Below are 27,162 nucleotides of genomic sequence, written 5' to 3'. Positions count from 1 at the left end.
CTACAAACTTTTACATATTTTATTGAAACAGATCGCGCAAACGAATCAGCAAAACTCAATCGGACTTCCCAAAGCTGCAGTCACAGCATAGGGGCTTTACCGAAAATAGGCGTGGAGATGGAGGCGGGTCTAGGGGCGGAGTTTTAAGATCAACTCTCCAGCGTGAATCCTCAATCACTCCCACTGCTTTTCCAGACTTTACCTGCGTGCTTCGCTCAGAGCAGCCCGATCCTGATCCTCTTTCATCGCACTAACCCAGCGACTCTTTCTTGATCCAACCAACTTCAGCAGTTCACATTATTTTTACATTCTCTTCGGACACAAGTGACTGCATAAAGGAGAAACAGGATTCTCTTTAAGGATGCATTTGGTTATCTTCCTTTTCGGTGTCTTTATTGCAGCCGTGATGTTGCCTCCAGGTATGTAAACATTGATTATGTCAATATTCCAGTCTCATTCTCCCGTTCTTTCATTAAACATCACTGTCATTATCCGAGAATTCTGTTTAACAGGTTCGCTCCTATAGTGACGATTCGACTTTTTAATACTTCTTTGTATGAATGAAACATCAACAAGTGTTTATGATAGATTTTGTCGCAATTCGTTTGGCAATCATTACCAGGGCATATGTTGTAGTTTTCAGTTTTCCCACGTTAAGAACAAGAGGTCAGTTCTCCACCTGAAGTAGATTAAACCATCTGTGGTCGCCTGGAATATTCACAATCACAATGTTTTCGCCAGTAGTAGCGGACTGTGATAAAGCTTAAACTTATATTAAACTTTAACTAGTATTAATATTGAACATTAAAAATGAAGAGCGTTTCGACTTTTAAGCGCCGATATTAATAAGTGGCTGCATTATTTTGGTGTCATTCAAGGCGTGTTGTGCCGCATGCACAAATGTTGCCAAATTAATCTGTAATGAAAGTCTGGCACTGACAGGATCTGAGTGTTGAGATCCGCGTGAACTCAAGTGCCCAGCTAGAATCGTCTTTGAGCGCATTTGTGAGCTGAGAGAGAGAGAGAGCGCGCGAGCGAGCGCGCGAGCATGCTCACGCGAGGTTGCGGAGGTGGAGGACGGCGTGTGACAATTTCAGTCATTTGACTTGTAGATGATTTTATTGGTGTCACATGTTGTTTTCCCATCAAACATTAAAGGAATAGTTCATCCAAAAATGTAAATTCTCTCATCATCATGCCATCTCAAATGTGTATGACTTCATTTCTTCTACAGAACACAAATGAAAATTTTTAGAAGAATATCTCAGCTCAGTTGGTCCACACAATGCAAGACAACAGGGTACAAAACTTTAAAGCTCAAAAAAGCTCATAAAGGCAGCATAAAAGTAATCCATACATTTATGGATTATTTACGGGTAAAGACTCCAGACAGTGGTTAAATCCATATCTTCTGAAGCGATATGATAGGTGTGGTGAGAAACAGATCAATATTTAAGACTTTTTTTCCTTCATTTTTTTTTTACAATAAACCTCTACTTTCACTTTTACATATTTTTTTAATTTTGTTTTTGTGATTCACATTTTTTGTGAATATGGCCACCAAATGGGCAGGGAGGATAATTTATAGTAAAAAAGGAGTTGATCTCTTTCACACATATCATAGCGCTTCAGAAGATACAGATTTAACCACTGGAGTCGTATGGATTAATTTTAGGCTGCCTTCAAAGTGGAGCTTCAAAGTTCCGATCACCATTCACTTGGATTGTAAGGACCTACAGAGCTGAAATATTCTTCTAAAAGTCTTTGTTTGTGTTTCACATAAGAAAGAAAGTCATACACATCTTGGAGTAAATGATGAGAGAATTTTCATTTTTGGGTGAACTATTCCTTTAATATTCATGTCTTTTATTCACCTTCATATATATACTATTGTTCTCTCACAATTCTTCTTTGTTCTTGCAGTATGTTGTATAACTTTGGGAAGGGGGTTCTGTATAGCTCATCCTTTTTGGATATAAAAGGGCACATAAATATATATTCACTTTATGATGCTCTTCTTTGCTCTGCTGGTGATTATTTTCAGTTATCTGTTTGGCTCCTGTTTAAAATCATATGTTTTCAGTGCATATCCACTTCTTACCAAACTATCACACTAGTTTCTAAATATTCATTTTTAGTGTTTCATTGAATCTAATAGCTTATGTTTTAACTGTAACTCAGTGTCAGAGTGAATCTATTTTTGTCCATTCAGTACCATTTCAGGACATTTCTTATAATGGCAAATGTGTTCAGAATCAAATTAAGGAAGCTCATAAGGTAGGGAAATCCACTTTATGTGTTATTTTCAAAAATAATCCTTGCGCATGTATTTTTTATTTTTAACGTATAACAGTTTATTTTATTGTATGTATGGCAAAGTATATTTTGTTCATTATGGAAGAATGCCAGTGAAAATTCATTGGAAAATAGTACAGATTCTCTTCAGGCTATTGTTTAGTGATCTTACCGTATATGAATGGGTGTGGTTCACCCTCTTGCCAGAGGTCCCAACACCATCCTTTGGTATTTCCCAGTGTAGTTTCAAAGTGAGAGAACATGACATCTCATGATTTATCCCAACATGTCTGGCATGTTAGTATATGTCTGGTTTCCCCCTACACAAAGTGTGTAAATTAGTGTTGAGGGGGTTCTTGCCCACCCTAAACCTCCATTTTAAGGGTATTTGCCATTTTGACCCTTTGGCTCTTTTTACTTGCGGTACGTTTTTAAAAGGTCAGTTTATCTGAAGTGCTGTCATTGAAGTGTCTCAGCCATATTTGTGAGCTCAGTCGTTGGATGTTCACCTGCTGTCTTCCTGAATGCATAATCTGATTTGTCAGTCATTTAACATAATCTAAAAAAAGACTTGTTTAATCAGTAAAGAATATTTCCTCTTGCCGAGATATATTGCATGATTAAGAACTGATGAGTGAAGGTTAGATTTAGTAACATGCAATGCAAAGATTTTATTAGTCATAATGATATTTGCCATAAAAGGAAATTAGAAATTCAAGGGTGCATTTGTATAGTGCACTTTTTAATTTTTGTGAAAAAGATTTCACGTGGCATACTGTGGGGTTACACCAGGGTTATTGCATGAGAAAAGCACAATGTTTGCTTTACGTATGCAACTTCACAAAAAGGTTTGGTCCAGTGATGTCACTTCGAATGGCATTTGAGTGAGTGACCACGAAGAGGAACCAAAACTCCCTGAAATGGTAAACACTGATCTTTGTTTGGCATGGGAGATGTAAACCCTAATTCTATTAGAACCAATAGACTAAAAGGTGTCTCCCCCAGGAAATTCCACTTCGGATCACTTGAGCATTCAACCGAGAGACTGATGTTCATGCATCCGTGATCTTTTGTTGGGGGGGGAAGTTTGTCATTGTTTTATTGGCAGGCAGGGTTTTGAGCTGATTAATGTCAGTTCCACTTAGATATTAAACAAGAAAAAGCATGTTGTGAAAATAGATGTCTTATTCATATTTGCATATTCATTTAGTTTAAGCCTAACTACAGAACTGCTTCCAGGAAGAGATGATGGGAGCATATGGTAAAAGCTAATTCTACAGCTTTGGGGCTTTTGTTCCTCTCAAATGGTGGGAAGAGGGAAAAAAATGGAAAAGATGTCAAGAGCATAAGTGAAGAGTTGTGATTCATGTGGTAAAATGTAGGTATTATGCTGAAATTATTGATTTCAGTGTTAGTATTTGCTTTTGGACCAACCATTTAAATTGGTTAGAGTGCTGAGTCCATTATGTCATCATTTATTCATATTTAAATTGTCTCCAAACCACTCACACATATGCACGCACATACACGCTCCATATCCCTATTATAGGCTTTTACAGTAAATTACTCAGGCCATGTGTTGGATCTAGCATCTGCTTACCATGAACTTCCCATCCCTGTCTACCCACACACACATACATTATCAATTCTATGGCCTCATATGGGGTCTTTCTTGTCCATCATATGCACTCCCCTTTCATTTGCTAATGGATTAATCGGAGCACAGCTAAGAAGGGAGACCTGCTGTCTGCATCGCCCAAAACGACCCCAGGAGAATTCACCCAGTCTAACAAATCTTATCTACTCATCTGTTTCTTCAACCCTCCCCTCATTCATCTTGCATCCATTTTTGTGCCACATATCAAGAGGAATGCTTTCATTAGGTGTGTTTAAACTGTTTGATGGACTGTTCTGTTGATTTGATACCAGCATGTGTGCACAATAAAAACAACTTTTGCTGGTACATAGAAGGTGGCGTGTGGTCTTAAATACAAGACCTTTCACAGTGTATGCATCAAAGGAATATTGTTTTCTCACTTTAATATTGTTATTCATATAAGCTGTGTAGTGATGCACAGCAGGGAGATACAAGTGCAAGGCTTCAGGATAAGCTTTAAATGAGGGTGAGAGAAAGAACTCAATTCTGTGTGCTGTACAAAATTATGTAATTTTCTCAGCGGTGCTCTCATCTGCACAATCCGTAGCAAGAATGTTTAATTCTCCTCCCAGTGGCTGAACTGCTTTTCACAGAGTTGTGAAAAGCTTGAGGTGGCATGCATTCAGATCAATATCTGTCATAGAAATCTTAACTGACCATTAGACGCCAACCTCTTCTGTCACTTGGATACAGGCCTTTTTGCTGTCAATCAGAATATAGAAATCCAATATTTTAAATGTGCTAGTTCATTGTTGCACTCTCCACACATATGTTTATTTGCATTTATTTAACATTAATGATTATCTGAGACTGCATACCAAAAGGGTCTGGCAGCTTGTCAGGCTATAAGGGGCCTACACTCTAGAGGAAGCTCTGAAGGAGCGTTTACCAGATGCGTACACTCCATTTTGAGGACTTGGAAAGAGCTTGATGAGTCTGAATTCAAGTGGGAATACAGCGAATTGGGATTTCTGAAAGCAGAACTGGACCTGCCTCTTTGAGATTCCCATTGTTTAAAATATGATTTCGTCAGAGTGCAATGCAGCAAAAGTAAATATGTTGCGAAGTAGGATTGGGAACCTTTTTTGTTTTTTTAAATAAATACTGGAACTGAATGATGGACTTTTGGCTCCGTTAAGGGTTCTCGAATGTGCATTCTTCGTCTATGTAGACAGGACACCATGCTAAAATATTCTGACAGCATTTTTCTGCTTCCACATAGTGGCATTACAACACTGCTATTAAATCAGCAGCAGCGCAAAACATACACTGTAACCAGTGTTGTTTGATTTCTGAATGAAGGACTCTTATGGGCCAATTCATTTGAATTGCACTAAAAAATATTGTTCTGCCAGTGTAGTCCATTTTCCGAATGAATCACATAACAGAAATCCGAGATATGGCAATATATGCAAAAATATACTATTTTTAATTTATGTTCATATATGGTATTCACTCATATAAAAAATCATAGGCTTGTACCTATACAGTATGTACATATTTTTTTCTAAATACTACAAAAAATTGCTGTTTCAATATTTGTAATATTTACAGTATTTTTCCAACTACTAGTGGAATTTAAATACTATGTACATTTATGCTAAAATATATGAACTTCCTCTACATTCTTCCAATGCACCATCCCCATTTAAATCAGTGGATTCGTAACATTCTTTGATGCAGCATAAACTAATGCAGACACGTAATGACTGGCAAACTGGTAGGCCCATCTAAGAGTTTTTTTTATACCATCCTAAGTTAAATGGGCTGGTGTTTAAAGAGCCATATCTGACTCTTTTGGCCCATTCTTGCCCTTTTATGGGCTGGTGATATAAATGTATAAATGTGGCACTCAATGAAATGGTCAGGGGATAGATATTGGTCAGAAAAGAATCCAATTATTTCTACAGAACGTGTTTTTTAACATGCACTCCTTGGCTATAACTCAAGAGTGCAGTTAGTCGGTTTGTGCTGAGGCCACCTCCAGCCCTTCAATATAGTTTTAGCGGCAATTATGTGGCTGTTGGAATGTTATTTATAAGTTTGCTCATAGCACAAGAGTCATAAGTCACCCTTTCCTCAGGGTTGTCTTATCGATCAGTTCAGAGATCATAGCGTGGAGCCAATTTAAGTACGTTTAGTGCAGGGCTTCTTGCGCTTATGAAATGTAGACAAGTTCTGATCCAAGCCACACAGTTTTGTGGTCGATAATACCCCACAGGACAGGATTAACATGCATCAGTCTGCTTGTTCATGTATATTGGTTAATGGTGGTCTGGCTGATATTATTTCATCAATGTCAACTGTTTGTCATGGCATTTACAAAAGGTTGCGTTGTAGCAGCCCTTAACTATATATATCCGGATTGCTATTCTGGATCCGATGCTTTGATGCAGTTTGTGATGTGCAGATTGCATTTCTCCATGTCTGAGGAGATGTTTCTTCCTACCACTCTCGTCTCTTCAAGTGACGCTTTGAACCGAAAAGGGTATGACAGAGGAAGGCAAAGTTTTTTGCCTCTCTTAAATCCACTCCAGATTGAGAGAGAAAGAGAGAGAGGCGGATACAGAAAAGGGTCGAATGCCCATGAGTTCCATGTGTGTGGGACAGGATCTCCCTGAGCTGTCAGGGTGAATGAGGAACCACTGACATTGGTTAAATCTATTAAAGCTGAAGCTGGTTGAACCGCACACTCGATGGGTGCCGGCACCATTCAGAGCCACTGAACACATAAAATGGGCATAAGAGATGGTCAGCAGTGGGTCTTATTGTCCATGTTTGGAGCTTTAACGTCTCTCTCAGCAGGTTCACAATTGGTTTAGATATGTTTCGTAGTCACCATATTTTGATTTGGATGCTGTAGAGGCCACCACCGAGAGAGAAGTGGCTTTCTCTTGAAGTCATTGTGTCCATTCTAAACTTGGGCAAGATATATGTATGTCATCTGTATTTTCTGTGTGGCTTATTTGAGTACTTAGTACTAATGAAAAAAGGTCAAATGTTATTCCCACTATCAATTTAGTGGCCTCCTTCCTCATGTTCACATCCCCAGTTTAGCACCTCCCACTAAATCAAACTCAGTGGTGCTGAATTGTTGTCTATGCCTGCCTTAGTAATAAATTAAACTGGTTATGTGATTTAAGGGTTACTGGTGTGAGATTAAAGGAGGGCCCTGGGAGTGACTGTGAGGATGAGGCTGTGGCAGGAGAGTGTAAAAAATAAAAAGGAGACTTCAATCACTCAAAAATGCAACTCTATCATTATTTTATCAAAAAAAAAGATTAAATGAAACAAGAGGAAGATCAACTGTGCAAATTCACAGTCTGGAAATACCGCACACAGATTCAATTACTGTTGCCTGGCAATGCCCAAAATCAGGCATAGGAAAGTAATTACGAGTTCCTCAGTAAACACACTTTCAAGAACTTAAAGATGCGTGGCATACAGAATCAATTGCAACTCAATTATTTATCTTTATTATTATCCCTTTTCTTTGAATCTCCAAAATGGTATTACCACATGACTTTACATGACATAGTTGGATAGTACTGGATTTTTGACAGGTTAAACATTCAGCAAACATCACGGTCAAAATTATTAGGGCAGTCATCCGACCTGCTCCACTCCCAGAAGGCAGGGGAAAGAAGCATCCTCTCATGCGATAAATTAGTTCCAGCTCTCGCAGACGGGAGGAGCTCCCTCAGAGCTGTTGTTTCAGTCTGTGCCGTTCTAATGGGATTTTAAGAGGTCGGAAGTTGGAGTAGAGGTAAATGTTTGATTATGTATACACAACCAGTGCACAGTTGGTTCAGTTCACATCAGGGAGAGACGAAAGAAGCCTGTGTACCTGTTTCGGGACATTGAGACTTGTGGCCTGAGGGGATGTTCTGACGCCTTCCAGAATTCCTATCTCCATGAGGAACTCTACTTTTATCTCCCTCGTCACATGCTATTTTAATGGTTATGGAGATTTTTTTGGCACTATGTGCACTAAGTTGCAAACTTTAGGTGTTTTGTTGCCACTTTTTAAGACTGAAGTACCGCAGAGAGAAAGATCAAGCAGACTTCTTCCCATGATGATCTGAATTAGCTCTTTTTCTCTCAGTCTTGTTCTTGAGGGAATGTTTAGGTCTGATACCTCTCACCATTTGTTCGATAAATCCCACCTCTGGGCATTCGCCCTTTCCCTCCCTCCCTCCCTCCCTACACTCCCATCCTTAGAATCCCTTGTTTCTTTATTCATCTGGTGTGACAGCACTTTCTGTATTCTGCTCAAATTGATTTACTTACCTTCCAGAGGGGTCAAGGACAATGGGCTCTGTGTTTAAAGTCCCGTAGATGTGCAAAATGAAACAAGCTATTATGAATATCAAGTCTGAAGAGGCTGTGCTCTTTAAAAAAAAAAGTCTAGAAAGGAAAGCGTTTGAGAAAATAGTAGGGGTGTGAATCTTTGGGTTGAAAGCAAATTGATTCGATTCACAGGTTTTCAATTCTATTCAAAACAACATTTTGCAAATACAGAACGATTGGATTGGATTCGATACACAATTAAATTTGATCTGACTCTATTAACGATTTTGTTCTGTATGTTTTTACATGCATTTATAGGATTATTTTAATACTCCTCCTAAAAAGTCTTAGGCAAGAAAAAAAAAGACAAAATACTTGCACAAAATCAGCAACGCATTAAAAACATGTACATACAGACTTTTTGGAATACAACAGAGTGAAATGTGCTGATTAAATATTTTAGAGCCAAATATAGCTACAAAAGTATTCAATATTTCATATATCCATATATATATATATATATATATATATATATATATATACATAATTTTTTAAGATTGTATACATTTGCATGGCTTTTCCATGGCTGGTAAAGAGAAATTTTAAATTCCCTGATTTTAAATTTTCCATGGCCATGGGAATCCTGAATCATCAAACAATCCAAAAATGACAGCATTAATTAACATCGTATGACTACATTTAGACTCCTAATATACAAAAAAAGAAAAAGAAAAGCTGCATCAACTAAATGATTTCAACTTAAATGTTTTATTCATGGCAAGTCCCCAACTAAACAATAATACAAGTAAAATGGCACTATTTATCTTTTAAAAAATAACGTCTAATGTTCCCCACAATGAATGCATTTTATTGCAGTAGTAGTATGACTTTCTGACTAACAACTTTTGTGTTCCTTGGAAGAAAGTCTAATGAGTTTGAAACTACACAAGGGTGAGTAAATGATTATAGAATTTTCCTTTTTGAGTGAACTATCCCTTAAAATGCCCCTGTAGGCTTTGTTTCACTGGAAGTTAGTGATTTCGTCAACCCACTGGAGTTCAATCTTGATTGTATGACTGGCCTCCACTTTATATCACTGCTATGCTATGCTAATCCTATTGACCTGTCCTGTAATTTTCCTCAATGAGGCAGTTGTACATCCAGCATTAACCTGTATGCTCCACAAAAATGTCTTGTTACAGTTGAAAGCTGTGATTTATCTGCAAACCAGTGTATTTTTAATAGCAAGAATAACTATTCAGTTCGTTTCTGTTTTGTTCTGACTATTCAAAACTCTCAAGTGTTTTTATTTGCTATTATATGATTGAACGGCTTCTGTGCGAGAGTAAGGAAATAGACAAGGATTGCAGTCACATGTCATTTTTTTATATACAGTACTAATCAAGCACTGTATAGTCTCAGCTCGTCCTAATGGACATTTTTCACACATCTGACTGCTATCACCCGCTGTTCTTATAATTGAAGTGATGCATCTGAGAGTTATTTCGTAATTTATAAAAATAAATAACTGCACTGCTTATAACAACAGTCACTAGCATATCCAGAGCACATTAAGTAGTACACTCCATCTTCTCTAGTGCCATTCTGCTGACGTGAGGCTCAAATATATTTGAGAGGAATCCTAGCTGCTGTCTGCTAAGGACCCGTGCTAAAAGCTTTGGGTGATAACACACTCAGATTAACCACAAGCTGACCAACTTCTTTTTTTTTTACATCCTTATTTGGAAGTACATGTGAACGTATTTGTAGTGGTTGGCGATAACACCATTCTCAGGAAATCAGCAAACATTTATTGATGAAGGTATTTAACAAAAAGCCTGTGGCTTTGGTGTTCCTGACATATTAGGTGGACTTTTTTTCAGGTGAAGAGTTTTAATTCCTTTTTCTGCCTCCAGACTCAGTCTTTTGCTCTCGTTCGGGATGCGCACACCCTTTCGAAAGGATTTCTTCAAGTGTGTTCCTAAGAGATAAGAGCCAATGTATTTTTTTTCTGGGCAGAGCACTAATCTGCTGCTGTTCTATATTTAGGAGACACATGCTGAAGTATTTGTTTGATTCAGGCCGTTGCGGTGGTCTCATGACCAATTTTTGGTTGTCATTTAATGAAACTGACCACGAAACACAAGGTTCTTCACATAGAGCATTTTAATCGACAACAACTAAAGGATGTATGTTAATTACCACATTGGTTTCTTTGTGGAGGCTGAATATTCCAAGGGGTCAGTGTTTGGCTGTTTAGCATAGGTCATGGCGGAGTGGTGGTGGCGTAGTGGGCTAAACCACATAACTGTTAATCAGAAGGTCACTTGTTCGAGCCACACAGCCAACACCATTGTGTCCTTGTGCAAGGCACTTAACTCCAGGTTGCTCCGGGGGGATTGTCCCTGTAATAAGTGTACTGTAAGTCACTTTGGATAAAAGTGTCTGCCAAATGCATAAATGTAAATGTAAATGTCAGTTAGCCCATGCTGTAACTACACCAAAAAACTTTGATGGCCATTGAAAAGTAGGAAAAAGTATTTTGATTACATTTTGCCATAACATTATATTTAAACATTTCATTATATTATAGTAGAATTTTTACAAGTTACCTTTTTTGAGGACTTTTAAAAGCAAGAAAAGGGCTTTTCCCTGTCTGCTGACATACCTTTGACATCACAACATATACACTGAAGGTCAAGGATAATCGCTAATTAAGGGTTTGTGCATTCTTGTGGTGCCATCACCCAGTGTAAAGCCTATGATATACTTTGTTTTTCCTCATTCCATTACGTCTCATGCACAGTCAAGGGCTCTAGACTTTCAAAGTATACTCTTTTGACCACAGGCCCGTATGGACTTGAGGTCGACCAATATTGGATTGGGCCGATAAAATAACTAAGGTGTTGAAAGAAAGCCGATAACTGATTAATCGGCCGATAGTATGTGGTGAGACCATCTGATGTGAATGTCTACAGAAATTTCAAGCCAGATAAACATCAGCAACCTTATTAAACACCTTCGGACACATTCCACTGCATCTTCAGAATACACACTCATTTAACCTAAATGCTTTATCTCGACCTTTACAGATTTACAGTACTATTTGCATGGTGGCAGTAACTTCGCTCTTATGATCAGGGCTGCTTTTCCGAAAAGTATCATAAGCTACTAATGTAAGCCTATCGTAAGAACTTATAAACCATTGGCGCCAATGGTCTCTATGATTAACTTAAGCTTGTGATGCTTTTGGGAAACGAAGCCCAGATCAGTTTCATCTTGTCCCTGATGCGCGCGATCAAACCGGTGTGTTTATAATCTGCATTTGTAATCTGCATTCGCGCAGCTGTTTACCAGGAGAGAGGGGCTGAAGCGGTTGTAATAATGAAACGGCTGCTCAAAACAGTCTTTTCAACATTACAATAACTTTATTTTTAAGTTACCAACATTCAAATAATCACAGAAATAATGGAATACACGTTTAAAGCAACATCAAACTATGAATGTATTAGGTAACAAGTTAGTCTATTTGAGCCTTCTCCCAATTCATCCATCAGTTATTTTCACCACTTCCGGAGCAACAAGTGGAATGGCTAGTTTCTAAGAACCACTATGGCAAACTGTGTTAAGAATTAACACACTATAGTCAGCCTCTGCTGATTTGACTTTTTTTTTCAATAGCTTTTATGTTTATGCACTTTATACACTTAAATTTTACGCCTCTGTTTTATTCAGTTCAGGCAGTCCCTCATTTCTATTCTGGAATTTTCAGTATCATTTCGTGCATTGGTCTCTCAAGCATGGGGGAGAGTAACATATCATATCTCTGTAAATCTCTGAAGCGTGTTTGATCCCTTTCATGAACTCACCCAAGCGCCTCTCACGTCTCAGATGGGCAGAGGTAGCCAACGGCTCAGTACCATAACAGATGTGTTTTATCTGCAGCATCAGACTCTACACCATCCTGGGTGGAAGTGCTGCTACTTTCCCCTCTCACCTGCTAAACACACCAGCTATGTACAGTATTTCACCTTACAGCTGAAATGACCATAGTAACTGTGACACGGCCTCTAACATTTGTTGTGACATTGTTACAGCACAATAGCACTGCAAGGTGTAACATGCACAGCAGTTATTGGCATGTCTATCTCAGTTGACAAATTGCTGGCATTGGTCTCCCACCCTGAACAACTGAGAAGTGCACAAAAGCCCTCTAATGCCGGCAAACAGACTAGCCATGGAGACCCAAGACCAGCAAACCAAGTTTATACTGGGATACATTTAAAAGTTTATACTGAGCAGTTTGAAAAAGCTGTTAGCATGTAGACCTAAAATATTTCTCTTTGTCATGCAGTTTGCGTTCACAGCCATTTTGGCTCAGTACAAACATCACTTGAGCAGAAACTCCAATATAAAGACTCTAAAAACAAAGCACTCCTTCATATTGAATATGTTGTTTTGATTTTGCTTAGATATTCCTCAGGTGTTTGTGTTTTATTGGAATCCAGGGCTCATTTCTTGTTCTTGGCCGGTGAAAGTGTTTTTAAATCTTATCTTAGCTTGCGCTGTTGCAGTAACTGAATCCAGAGTGCCCCCAGGAGCTGTGCTGTAAAACTGCGGGGAGGAAATCGGCTGCCCTCTTCTTCGCTCCCCCCACCAGTGGCTAGACTGCATCACCCCACATGATTGAAACTACAAAGCAAAGCTGACTTTATCTTCTCATTCGGTTCAGAACATGCCTTGGCTTTGTCTCCCTCTTTATAAAATAAAATTTCCAGGGCTCAAGAATCTTGAGTGATGCCATAACAGTGTGCCCAGCCTTGACGAGTATTTGAAAAGAACATCAGGGCCTGCAGGGGTCTCTGAACCAACTGTTTTGAAGGAACTGAAGGCCTTTGCTGCAGGTGTCTGATAGTTGAAAGCTGTGATGTTTCTCAAAAGAACCAGTCCCAGAAGTGTCCTGCAATTATCTTACTCTTTCTGTCCGTTCAGTATTTTCACATAATATTTCAAAGAAACTGCAAACGTTTTCATGATTAACACCCTTTACTCTCACGCACTGCTGATATCTGTGTCGGAAATGTGAACTATGGGTGTTTTTGATTTGGAGAAGCTTCTGTTGCAAGAAGAAAACTGTATTGCTCTTTCATAGCTCAGTAGGCATAATGGAGATCATCTTTGTCTCAGATGTTTCTCTTATCTCAGATATGGATTTTATGTAACATCTTAAGTTGTTCTGTAAAGCTGCTTTGAAACAAAATGTTTTATGAAAAGTGCTATGCAAATAAAATTTCTCTGAAAAATCGTAAAGAGAAATGAAATTAGAAAAATTTGACAATTGTCGACATACTGTATGAATAATTAGATATTTAGTTAAATAAAATGAATGTGGATAGCATAGTTTGGAAAAATCTGAAGAAAAAAAGCGTTTTAGTGAAGACTTGGTAACACTACAATAATGTTCCATTCGTTAAACATTAGTTAATGCATTAGGTATCATGAACTAACAATTAACAATATATTTGTTACACAATTCATTAATCTTTGTTAATGTTAGTTAATACAAACTAAATTGTTCATTGTTAGTTCATGTTATTTCATGGTGCATTAACTAATGTTACCAAATACTTCTTTTGATTTTAAAAATGTATTAGTAAATGTTAATTAACTAAGATTAATAAATGCTTAATAATAATTGTTCATTGTTAGTTCATGTTAATTAATGTTGTTAACTAATGTTAACAAAGGAAACCTTATTATAAAGTGTTACCGAAATCTTTGCACAGTTTGAGACATTTTTGATGTATCTTCTGAAATTCTAGAGGAAAACATGAGATTAAGGGTCAGTTTCCCAGGGGAAAATGTAAGAACAAGGATACATAAGCAAAAGTATCTGTTTGCTCTTTAAAATGTAATCATATTGCTGGCTAGGGGACGCAGTTGTGATCTCGAAGAGATCTCTTTTTTTTATTATTTTTCTTCCTACGGGAGAGCAGAAGTTTGAGAAAATTTAAAAAGGCACATAATTCAACTGATTATGAATCCACTAAAAAAGAAGAAAAAAAAAGCTTTGGCAGAAGAAACTTCCTTTATGTGTGTGTGTGTGTGTGTGTGTGTGTGTGTGTGTGTGCAGTGTGTGTATATGCATTTTAGTGGTGAAATGGAATTTTACCCTGAAGCTAGGGCTGGACTGGTAATCTGGCATACCGGGCATTTTCCCGGTGGGCCGGCGCATTTTGGGGCCAATCAGGGGCGGACTGGCCATCTGGAGAACTGAGCGGGTCGGTGGGTTGGCGATATGCAGAACGGACAACAAAATGACGCCGCGATATGCAGAAAAGGACAGCGAACACCCCCCTCGACAATTTGTGGTCAGTTGTCATGTAAAATCCCGGGCCGATTGCTCTTCCCAGCCCTGCCTGAAGGCATGTGCATGTTAAAGATGGATATTCTTGTTGCCCCTAACCACACCCTCCAATTGCCCCCTTTCCAAAAAGACCGCACAAGACCAAACATGTAGAAAAGTATAAACAAAGAATTATATGAACAGAACAAACTGTCCCCTTAGTAACTATGAGAACTAAGGCCTGCATGTATTTTTCAATGGTGCTGTGAAAAGGGTCTACGATAAATCTGAGGGGAACAGATTGAAAAATCATCTGCTATTTGAAATTAGTGTGTTCAGTAATGCCAGAATATCTTAGTACAATGTTTTTGAAGGTTATCCTGCCTTCCTGGGCTTTCTTATCCTATGAAAAGTCCAAGATTCACAGTTTTTGCCATGGGCACTGGGTAGAGTGTGCCGGAAAGCCAGGTGCCTATATAGTGAAGTGAAGGCTTTGAAGTTTTTAACAGATTCCATTTCTTCATCAGACCTCCAACTGAGATCAACTCATAAAGACTAGGCTTCATATTCTTTTGAAGGAAGAGACCTTGAGTCAAATTGTGTTTTAAAGAAAAATCCAAAGTGTTATTTTTCCTCTTAGGTAGAAACTTGACTATACACTTGCATAGTTCTCAGCATGTCTTTTTAAAGCAGTTTGACTCTTTGACCATACCAATTTACAGAGAAGAACCTCTAGAAACTGACCTTTTATTATTGGATAAAATACTTGAACTTTAGGGTCTAGTGGAATTGAAGATGTACTGGACAGTATGGTACAGGAAGATCAGTGTCAACTGTAGAAAGAGGAATGAGGAAGGCTCGTATTTTCTATCTTTCAGGCATCATTGGTTTATTGGCTCTCGAAAACAAAATCTTATTTAATCCCCACATTTGCAGCATTTCAAAGACATTGTACCTTCAAAGAGGTCACTCGGTTATGGGAAACTCTTCTTGTATAAATATTCGCAAAATAATAATAATAATAATAATAATTGAAAAAAAAGATTTGCCTTGCAAAACATGACATCTTTTAAAATTATTTTACAAAATCCATCACATTTAGTGTTTCAGAAAGTAATGAGCAGCTTTTCAATTGGAGGTGATTGTATTTATGATGTAGTGCAGCTCTGAAGTATGTCAGATAAAAAAAAAAAAAGATTAATATTGTTTTTTAAGAGCCTCTCTTTTGAACAAGAGTCTAACACCTTCAGAAACACAGTGAGTAAACAGCGTAAATGATTCAACACATGTTCCCTAGACCGAAGCTGCTTAGAAACACACTCTTCAGCTCTCACCCGATCATTAGCTTCTGCCTGCAGTTACTTGATGTGACCAGGATATTAATAACATATTTTGCTAGCACTATCCCATCCAAACAAACAGTTTCATAGCTGGTTATAGTACATTAATGTAGCTCAAAGGGATTGTACTGTAGCAATTCTGTATGTTCAAAACTATGACCGTATTACATTTCTAATGCATCTGATTAAAACAATGTTAATGAGCTGAGTGCTGATGTTTTCTGGCAGCTGATAGCACGTTTGCCACCGATTTGAAAGAGGCCGGTCTGATTGAATGCATAGTAGCCTCCACTTCAAGAATGTGAAATTGCAGAGTTTTGCAGAGCAGTCACTACATGGGGTCATAACTAGATTGGTGACACCACCTCTCAACCTCTCTGCCTGCCACGAATACTCCCCCGCACTACCTCAATTTGAGTCCATTGTCCATTTTCTATTCTTCCCCATCATTTTCTTGCTCTCTCATTCTCTCTCTCTTTGCATTCTGCAAAAGCTGCATTACCTGAAGCTCCACCTTCATTCTTCCCACATATAAACATAGAACATGCACAGCAATATTTATTAGTGGTCGACCGATATGGGTTTTTTTAATGGCCGATGCCGATATCTAGAGATCAGGGTGGCCGATAGGCCTATACAATGCTGAAATATCACACAATTTAATATAGTAAATAACAAACTTATCATTGCTAAAAAATATATACAGTATCTCATGAAAGTGAGTACACTCCAATGTAAAGTAGTGAGTGTACCGCTTGTATAACGGTGTAAATTTGCTGTCCCCTCAAAATAACTCAACAAAGCCATTAATGTCTAAGCCGCTGGCAACAAAAGTGAGTACACCCCTAAGTGAAAATGTCCAAATTGGGCCCAAAGTGTCAATATTTTTTATTTTTTCTGTTTCAAAAGTGGCTTTTTCTTTGCATCGCTGAGACTTCTCACAATTTCAAGCATTGTATTAACTTCATTCCTCAAAACAATGATTGACTGACGAGTTTCTAGAGAAAGCTGTTTCTGTTTTGCCACTTGTTTACCTAATATTGACCTTAAGACATGCCAGTCTATTGCATACTGTGTCAGCTCAAAAACAAACACAAAGACAATGTTAAGTTTCATTTAATGAACCAAATAGCTTTCAGCAGTGTTTGATATAATGGCAAGTGAACTAATAGTACCAAATTAGCAACTTAGCATAATTACTCGAGGATAAGGTGTTGAAGTGATGGCTGCTGGAAATTATCTGTATAGTTTTGATCAAACATTACTCAAAAATTTGCTGTTTTTTACATCAGTAATGTCCTGACTATACTTTGTGATCAGTTGAATGCCACTTTGGTGAATTAAAGTACCAATTTCCTTCAGAAACAGCTAAATCTGTACATTATTCCAAACTTTTGGCCACCAGTGTATAAACTCTTATTTAGCACTATATTTACTCAATTTCACTCAAAACTAAAAAATTATATTGTATTTTAATGGTAAATAGTGTTTCTTTAGATTTCTGTTTAGACATCAAATTTTTTTTATTTATTTACGTGAAGAAATTGTTAATATATTAGGAAGAAGGAAATAAAAGTTAAAGGTGACAGGGAACTGATGAGGAAAGACTGTTAGAATACGTGCTTCAGAGGAAGATTTATGAGTGTTCCACAGGATGATGGATCTGCTGAAGTAGTGTGAGGATGGGTTATTACATCTGTTTAAACGAGATATGTGCATATTTGCAGACAGTATATAATATTTGTTTTATTGATATTTGCCTTTTTAATCATTAGACAATACAGTTAAATGTTACAGGGAACTGTTGAGGAGAGGGAGGGAGAATGAAACAGGCGGGCACTTTAACATTTATGAGCTCAACGCATCTGCCGCGGCGCTAATATGTGGACTGTTTAAATGACACTGTGTTGCACAGCGGCCTATTATTGTAGTAACACGAAGGCACGTAACTACAAAACGAACCGTGACTGGTTGTTTACATGTCTCAGTCGCTTCACATGCAAGCAGGCGATTCTCGGCACCCTCAAGAAAGAAATCGGCCTAACAGTACATTTATCTTCCGATGCGATATATCGGTCGACCAATAATAATTACAACCAAACCTCAAAGCTCAAAGGAAGTCAAAAGCTGAACAATTATGACAAAAATCCTAATTGTTGATTAGTTGCCTTGATATTGTACTTGTGATTCATTTAGATTCAATTTACGTTAAAATACAAATTTATTGTGGGATATCTTCATGTCATGTTCTTTATTTAGGCTACACATCTAAAACCAGATGAGAACGGTTACATAATTACTTTATGCAGTAGATGTATTTAATGTAAACGATAATGTATAGTCAGCATCACTTTAAACAGACTTTAAATTGTCTTAATTGCATATTACATGGCTACCCACCCAATAATAAATAAACTGACATGAAATAATATTTGAGTTGAGATTATTTTATTATGTGAGTAGAAAGACACCAAGGAGTCACCAGAAACAGCTGAATTCCACCTCCGGTTTGAATCGGAGATCTGGAGGTGTTAATTGCAAATGCTCATATCCATCTTAAAATAAGTAGCCTACCGTAATTTCCGGACTATAAGCCGCAACTCTTTTCCCACGCTTTGAACCTCGCGGCTTATACAATGATACGGCTAATATATGGATTTTTCCCGCTTTCAAATTTTATTAAAAAAAACAAAAAAAAACATTCTGTGACGTGCTCAGTTTTTTGGCGGCGTGAAGCTTTCATTAGACCAATGAAATTGCCGAATGGGTTAAGGTCAAAACAACTTTTTTTGTTTACTGTTTAGATTAAATCGAGCGCGCTCAAACTTCCCATCATTCTGATTACGGTAGTAATTTTGTCACCCTCACCATGGCAAAGACATGGAGAAACGCATATGATGCTGCTTTCAAGTTGAAGGCGATTGATCTGGCTGTTGAAAAGGAAATAGAGCTGCTGCACGGGAGCTTGGTCTTAATGAGTCGATGATAAGACTTTGGAAACAGCAGCGTGAGGAATTGACTCAGTGCAAAAAGACAACTAAATCTGAGGCTATTCAACTCCGACACTGAAGGAGATGACTTCAGTGGTTTCAGTGCACAGGACGAGGAAGATAGTGACCAATGACTTTCTTGGTAGGCTACTGTTTACGGCAAATGTTTTATTACAAGCCGTGTGTGGCAGCGGGGGCGTAGTCAAGCGCCCGTCCGGGAGAGAAAAGCTGTAAGGGCGCTTACACCTGCGCTAAATTATGTCTAACACCGGTGTCTAATTTCAAGTGCCCTGCTTCACGTGTCCTTCTTGGGAAAACTGTCACACGGGCACCAGTGTGACAGTTTTCAGCAGGGCACTTGACGTTCCAGGTAAGGCTTTTAATGGCCACAGCAATGTTTACAATCAATTTTATAAAGTTTCTCAATTCTTCTATGCGCCAACACTAGACTGACGTGTGTCACTCTCTCAGCTCTGTGGCTGCTGCCTTTTATGCCGCTCTCCCCATGCTTACTGAAATTAGACACCGGTGTTAGACATAATTTAGCTCAGGTGTAAGCGCCTTACCGCTTTCTCTCCCAGACGGCGCTTGACCACGCCCCGCTGCCACACCGTGTTTCGTTAAAGCCTATTTATTTTTGTTACAAGCCGTGTTTCGTTAAAACCTGAGTAAAGTTCATTTGTTTCAATGTACCGGTAGGCACCTGCGGCTTATAGACAGGTGCGGCTTATTTATGTTTAAAATAATATTTTATTTAAAAATCAGTGGGTGCGGCTTATATTCAGGTGCGCTCAATAGTCCGGAAATTACGATAAGGTAAAATAAATAAATAAATGCACCTGAAATATTGATTTGAATTGAAATTATTTTATTAGCTTATTCGTAGAGATCGTAGAGTGATAAGAGAAGTAGGAAAGATGACTCGCAATACCCGGATGTCCGGTGAAATATCATGTGTGATTATTCATAAATATCTAATAATAATAATAGTAATACATAGTTTAAACGATGAACACCACATTGGCCCTATTGTCAGCATAATGAACAAAACTGTAATTTTAAGTAAAATAAATTAACCCTAACCCTACTCAAAAAGCAAGCAAAAGACTTGTTTTTAACGATGCTCGTCTGCTGCTAAATAACATGTTATAAATTAAAGAGTAAATGAAATAATTGACATGTTGCATGATTTGTTAATTGTAGCAGCTGTTTTTGTAATCTTGATTATTTATTCAGTTAATTGTAAATCAATGTTGAAAGTTCTTTGACACTTCGACACCCCCCCATTAGTCAAGCCCACTCTATCGTTAAAGAGCTAGCCGATATCAATTCCAAGTGTTGAGCTGCCGATTTCTAATAAACCTCCTGCAGGTCTTTGCAGTCAATTCTGGAGAGCTTGACCCTGTGGCTATTAACAGCCACATTGGCTGTCTTGTTTGCTGAAAACTAATTGGAGAACTTGTTTATAACCAGGTAGCATGTGTCCAAACATTCATGCCCCCATCTCTGTATCTCCCTTTCCCAGCATCCTCTTGCTCAAGCCTACCTCTGCATGATAAATTGGTCAGAATGTTTCACCCCACACAACACCATTGAATCAATTTTGCTGCATATGAAATGGCAGCTCGAAATGCGAGACGGAGCACAGTAAAATAAACTTTCAAAGCATTTCATATTGAATAATGGATATGCCAGAAGCCATTACGAAATCATTCCGTTTTTCATCCTCCTATTGCCAGCAGCAAATACAAGACATTTCTCGAAATAATGGTAATAAAGCAAGTGTGTGATTCACAGAAGGCTAGATGTTTTACTCCAGATACTGTGATTGAATATGGATGTTCCTCAATATAGAAACTCCTTTTGGATTAACCTCGGGTCCCTGTTTGCCGCTCTATGCTGAATATCTGCATTGTACCGGATGTAATATTCTTTGTTCTTTGCTATTATTCATTCAACGAGGGCTTTTCATGCAACATTGGTTTGTCAGTAATCAAAAGTGACAGTGGTGATACATCATTTTATGTCAGATTACAGTTCCAGCATATGTGTCATACAGTTTTTTGTTACCAATGGTTTGGACTTGGGGAGCAAGTGCGCAAGTCAGCCGTTTTCTCCAAGTTTGCACAGCCTTCCTTGGCAGCAGCTTATTACTCAAACAGTGGATGTGCCAAGTGTACTAATGCTTTCTCTGACTGTGATTTTGTACCTCCTTAAATGGGACCTGTTACTCAAGCAAACAAAGCGATTCTTAAATGCATTTCTCCAAGACACTCAGCAAAATGAACAAAAGCTCTACAGCCTTAACCTTAGCAACCAGAAAGGGAAGCCGCAAAGATCTGCTTCTTTAGCACATGGGGGGCAGCCTCTCATCTACACCGAGGACAGTTAGAGCTTTTTTCACTTAACTGTTTTCACTTTATCTGTTTAACTTACTACCGGCTAAAACTAAAATGTAGATGAGATAGAAAATCATGCCTGGAGGAGATTGTGGAGGGAGGGGCGGTGCAGCTCTTGAAGGATTTATGTACACAATGTTCATATCTATCCTCTGATATTAGAGCAAATTTATGGGCTCCCTTTTAAAGTTTTTCTTTCTGACCTACAACCCCTGTTGGCACAAGTTGCTGATAGCCATCTTAAAGGTGCAGGTTGTAATATTCAGAAAACCTTGTTATTAATGACACCTGTGGTCGTTAAGTGAACTGCAGCCAGCTACCTGTTGCTCGTGCACAAAATAATGACATGGCGTACAAAGAGACTGAACGTATTTCACTGGCATCATGTGGACAGATGAGGTAGCATAATTACACAGTTATGATTGTTTTACTACAAACCTTGAGACTATATTATATTTGACTCTCCGGTGCTGGAACAGGTCTAAAATAAAGTGTGGATATAGGTCTGACTATGCAAGACTGTAGCTTTTATTAATCACTTTTCTTTGCATGATACATAGGCTGTCATATAAATGTAGTCAATGTCAGCGTTAGCTAGCTAGCCAGCTTTATCAACAGCTGTTAGCTAAATTTGGTGGGTGTTGACACAATTCAGTATTGATTTGATTCCATCACAACTGTCATTTTGATATAAGAGAAGCACAGAGGCAAGGCTCTCAGGATCGCGCATAAACGTCACATCCTTTGGATTTTCCCGGCAAAACCGACCCGCTCCCTTCACATGAAAATCAGTCTTCAGTCTTTAATAGGCAATATAGGAAGTCCAGGAGGGGCTAATTTTTTAAGTTGCGTTACAAGCCGTTGCATACAAACACATTGGCAAAAAAAGGTGACTATTAGACATTTGAATTGAAACACAATTGAAAATTGTTACATACTGCACCTTTAAATATACAGTATCCACAGTCTTGGTTTTTGTAGCTCAAGAAACCATAGCCTTTGATTTAGGAGAGCTACTAAAGTCACACTAATGCTCACTGGTCATTTACACCTTCTACCTTAGTAACTAGCAAGCATTTTCTCTGTATCTTCGATGTATGGAAGACACAGAAGTCCTCGTGCGGTCTCTGTATTCCTCTGGGCATTCATAACCGATCCAAATATGTCTCCGCTGATCCGCCACCCTAATCAGAGTCGCATCCATCTATGGGTTTTGTAACAGCTGGATTACCCGCTAAACCACACAGGCTTAACGGGTTCCAGACCGATGCGATCAGCTTTGTGTTTTCTGGGGGAAACAGCAGTCTCAAATGTCAAATGTTAATCACTAACAAGCATTATGTTTTTGTAAGATTCTCTGACACAGCAGTTCTGCTTGTAATGTGATACCAGGAGGTTCTTTTGGTGATTTACTAATTTATTTCTGTTTGTTTGCTGTTTTTTTCATCTGCAGTCATTAGAACTGTCCCTCGCAGTCAAATGATTGATTATAACGGCACACAAATGGCTCAGGCCTAGACAGTGAATCGGATCTCCAGGCAAAAGACTGTGTGTGTGACTAATGCGGTGATGAGTGCTATACAGGAGCAGTTTGAATGAATGTCTATAGATTTGGGAAAAAAAAATTAAATAATGAACTGCAGAAATAATGAGTGCATGGACAAATACAATCAAAAGCTTGTGTAGCCTTGGAAATTGCTTCCATGTTCCCGTCAGAAGACAGCTTCAGGACCTGAATAGAAAAGGACAAGCAATGAACTCGAAACTCATAGAACATTCATGAAACTAAATGGACCTCATTTGTTTACATCATCATCTTATCATCATAATTGGTTGTAAGTTATTTCTGCCGTCTGCTGTTAAGGAAAGCATTCCTTCTTTTAATTGACTGAGAGTTGTTAGACATAAATGTATGGATGGCAATAGCATATTTTAATTATATGAAGATCCACCTCAGCACTGCCCAAGAGTCATTTCAGAGCTGGAGGAAGATAAACTAACTCCTCATTCACACACACACACACACACACACACACACACACACACACACACACACACACACACACATGTTGTGTTTCCATGTTTTATGGGGACTTCCCATAGACATAATGGTTTTTATACTGTACAAACTTTATATTCTATCCCCTAAACCTAACCCTACCCCTAAACCTAACCCTCACAGAAAACTTTCTGCATTTTTACCTTTTCAAAAAACATAATTTAGTATGATTTATAAGCTGTTTTCCTCATGGGGACCAACAAAATGTCCCCACAAGGTCAAAAATTTCGGGTTTTACTATCCTTATGGGGACATTTGGTCCCCACAAAGTGATAAATACACGCTCACACACACACACACACACACACACACACACACACACACACACACACACACACACAATTGTCTTCCTATAAGAACAAAGTAATTAATTACATTTTATATCAAAGTACTGGCACCCAATATATTTTTTACTTAATATTTTTAAATTAACACTACAACATATTTTAAAACAGTTTTTTTTTTTTTTTTTTACTTTTTAATTTAGATTTTGAAACCAACTAAATTACCAAGTAGTGTAAATGACTTTTTTTATTGACCTATTGGGCACAGTTATTGGCCAATCATCTCAAAATGGCCAATGATGGACCAATTAATTTGAATGGCCATTATACTGGACTATCACTAGTTTTGTGTAGACTGGTCTGATTTAAGGACAATGTCAATTTTCTTTTCTCCAATCCTGACACCGTTCTCAGCGACACTGCATTCCCCCTGGTCCACTTGTTCACAGAGGCCTGTTGTGTCTGCAGCACCCACCTGGGTTTATCTGAGCTGGTGTGAGTAGATGGATGATCCCGGCACGCCAGCGCTGATAAGGCAATAGTACGACCGTGTGGGACGCATCCGGCCTGGAATGAGCCTGGTAACCATTTCCAAACCCCTTGCCAACAACTCCCCCAGGGCTTTATCTGAGACTCACAGAGACAGGATGACCTCGGCCCTTGACTCGCCTATCTCTCTGAGCTCCCCATACACTCCCCTGCTGATAGTGAGCCCAACACTGAGCTCTCTGTGGCCAGCGTCACTCACACCTGCCCCTCCTTCCACCCTCCAGGGGCCCACTGCCAACGCTGGCAGACCCTGCTTGGCAGAATAACCGAAATGGAAGAACTTGCAATGATCCCTCCCTTGTCACCGTCATTCCTGTCTAAACCCAACTCTTGACACCCCTCAATGGATAATTCATGGGCCTCAAAGATTCCTCTGTCAGCCCATGTCTAGAGTTCACATTTCTGCGATGCCCTCTTCAGGTCAGAGTTCTCGAATATTTCAATCCTATAACCCCAGGCGATGTCCCAAATCTGTGTTTTTTTGTATCAAGAATGTCCTTTTCAGACAGAATGAGTCATCCGTGTTTTGGTGAGTGCTGAGTGTCAACAGATTGTTTGCTCATTCTCATCTGCTGCTTATTCAATTAGAAGCAATGATACAGGTTTGTTTAGAATTTACAGTGATGACTGTGATGTTAAAAAATTATGATGCGCCTATGTAGTACCTCCATTCATTGGTTGCTCAGAGCTAGGCTGGCAGAATTGCACAAAAAGCTCAGCAGAATTTGAATACTATATATATATATATATATACAGTGGGTACAGAAAGTATTCAGACCCGCTTACATTTTTCACTCTTTGTTATATTGCAGCCATTTGCTAAAATCATTTAAAGAGCAACATGCAGGTTGGACACCCCTATATAGCATAGTGTATGTTGATGATAAAACAACTTTATTTTCTTAACTGGAGTAATATATATTTAGCCATTAACGATATTTTGAGATAAATTGTGATAAAATAACTTCCGCGTCTATAAAGCACTAACCGGAAGTGACGATGGGCGAGGGAGTCTGGTCAAGTTCAAGCTCAGGTTACAATGGATGCGAATGAAGAAACAGAGTTCTCCGGTGTGGATCGAACATGCCTATGATGGCCCACAGGCCTATAATTATGAGCAAATTAAGAGTTAAAATAATTAAAAGTAAGACTTACTCTGCTAAGTCCTCGTTTTCGTTGCACAGAATGTCTGCTAACGTTAGCACTTTGTCCTCCAGTCCAGCCCGCGCCAAAATCCGGTGTACACTTTGATGGTGGACTTGATTCCATCGAGTGCACCGAGGGAACAGCATCAGTAATCAGCCTCACGTGGTCCTTACTCCGAAATCCCATCCGAGACTCCAACAAATCTCCAGATCGATAATTCTCGAGTGAAATGTGCGCCACAAACGACCGAAAGTGTGTGGTAACAGACGCCGCAGTGAAGTCTGCTCTCTTCACCTGCACAAAACGCACCCAAGACCGAAAAGCCTTGTTTTTCTAGAAGGAAAATGATGGACACGATGTCCTGACAGGCTGGAATTCGTGCAACCAGCACAAACACAATAATTTACCATTATGGCTTCTCTAAAACTTTCTGTCTCTCACTACTGCTCTAACTACATCAACACCCACAATGAGAGCTGACCGCGAGCTCTTTTGTTTGCCTCGCCCTACGTCATATGACGCGTTGATAGCGGGAAAGGCGTATTCCAGAGACTAGCACATTTTCATCAAAATCTCTACATCAAATGAGATTTCATTAGTAATTTCTACATATGTGTTTTTAAAAGACCTCTGCAGACAATATAAAGTATTAATTCAGTTATAAATTCAACCTGCATGTTGCTCTTTAAGTTCATTTTTTTTCCTCATTATTGTACACACAGCACCCCATATTGACAGAAAAACACAGAATTGTTGACATTTTTGCACATTTATTAAAAAAGAAAAACTGAAATATCACATGGTCCTAAGTATTCAGACCCTTTGCTGTGACACTCATATATTTAACTCAGGTGCTGTCCATTTCTTCTGATCATCCTTGAGATGGTTCTACACCTTCAATTGAGTCCAGCTGTGTTTGATTATACTGATTGGACTTGATTAGGAAAGCCACACACCTGTCTATATAAGACCTTACAGCTCACAGTGCATGTCAGAGCAAATGAGAATCATGAGGTCAAAGGAACTGCCTGAAGAGCTCAGAGACAGAATTGTGGCAAGGCACAGATCTGGCCAAGGTTACAAAAAATTTCTGCTGCCCTTAAGGTTCATAAGAGCACAGTGGCCTCCATAATCCTTAAATGGAAGACGTTTGGGATGACCAGAACCCTTCCTAGAGCTGGCCGTCCGGCCAAACTGAGCTATCGGGGAGAAGAGCCTTGGTGAGAGAGGTAAAGAAGAACCCAAAGATCACTGTGGCTGAGCTCCAGAGATGCAGTCGGGAGATGGGAGAAAGTTGTAGTAAGTCAACCATCACTGCAGCCATCCACCAGTCGGGGCTTTATGGCAGAGTGGCCCGACGGAAGCCTCTCCTCAGTGCAAGACACATGAAAGCCTGCATGGAGTTTGCTAAAAAACACCTGAAGGACTCCAAGATGGTGATAAATAAGATTCTCTGGTCTGATGAGACCAAGATAGAACTTTTGGCCTTAATTCTAAGCGGTATGTGTGGAGAAAACCAGGCACTGCTCATCACCTGTCCAATACAGTCTCAACAGTGAAGCATGGTGGTGGCAGCATCATGCTGTGGGGGTGTTTTTCAGCTGCAGGGACAGGACGACTGGTTGCAATCGAGGGAAAGATGAATGCGGCCAAGTACAGGGATATCCTGGACTGAAAACCTTCTCCAGAGTGCTCTGGACCTCAGACTGGGCCGAAGGTTCACCTTCCAACAAGACAATGACCCTAAGCACACCGCTAAAATAACTGAAGGAGTGGCTTCACAACAACTCCGTGACTGTTCTTGAAT

General features: G+C 39.0%; 1 protein-coding gene across 3 annotated transcripts in view; it reads left to right on the top strand.

Moving 5' to 3' along the window:
• Nucleotides 1-200: 200 nt before the first annotated feature.
• The window catches only part of alcama (activated leukocyte cell adhesion molecule a), a 104,794-nt gene continuing 77,832 nt past the window's right edge, over nucleotides 201-27,162 (top strand). For all 3 annotated transcript variants that reach the window (XM_052115649.1, XM_052115650.1, XM_052115648.1), the window contains exon 1: nucleotides 201-419. In XM_052115649.1, coding sequence (XP_051971609.1) covers nucleotides 362-419 — 58 coding nt within the window. In that variant the 5' untranslated portion in view covers nucleotides 201-361. The remainder of the gene's footprint in view (nucleotides 420-27,162) is intronic.

Source organism: Xyrauchen texanus, chromosome 43, assembly GCF_025860055.1.
Source record: "Xyrauchen texanus isolate HMW12.3.18 chromosome 43, RBS_HiC_50CHRs, whole genome shotgun sequence".
In the NCBI taxonomy this organism is placed as follows: Eukaryota; Metazoa; Chordata; class Actinopteri; order Cypriniformes; family Catostomidae; genus Xyrauchen; species Xyrauchen texanus.
Note: the sequence above shows the minus strand (reverse complement) of the source record. Positions and strands in the feature narration are given on the sequence as shown.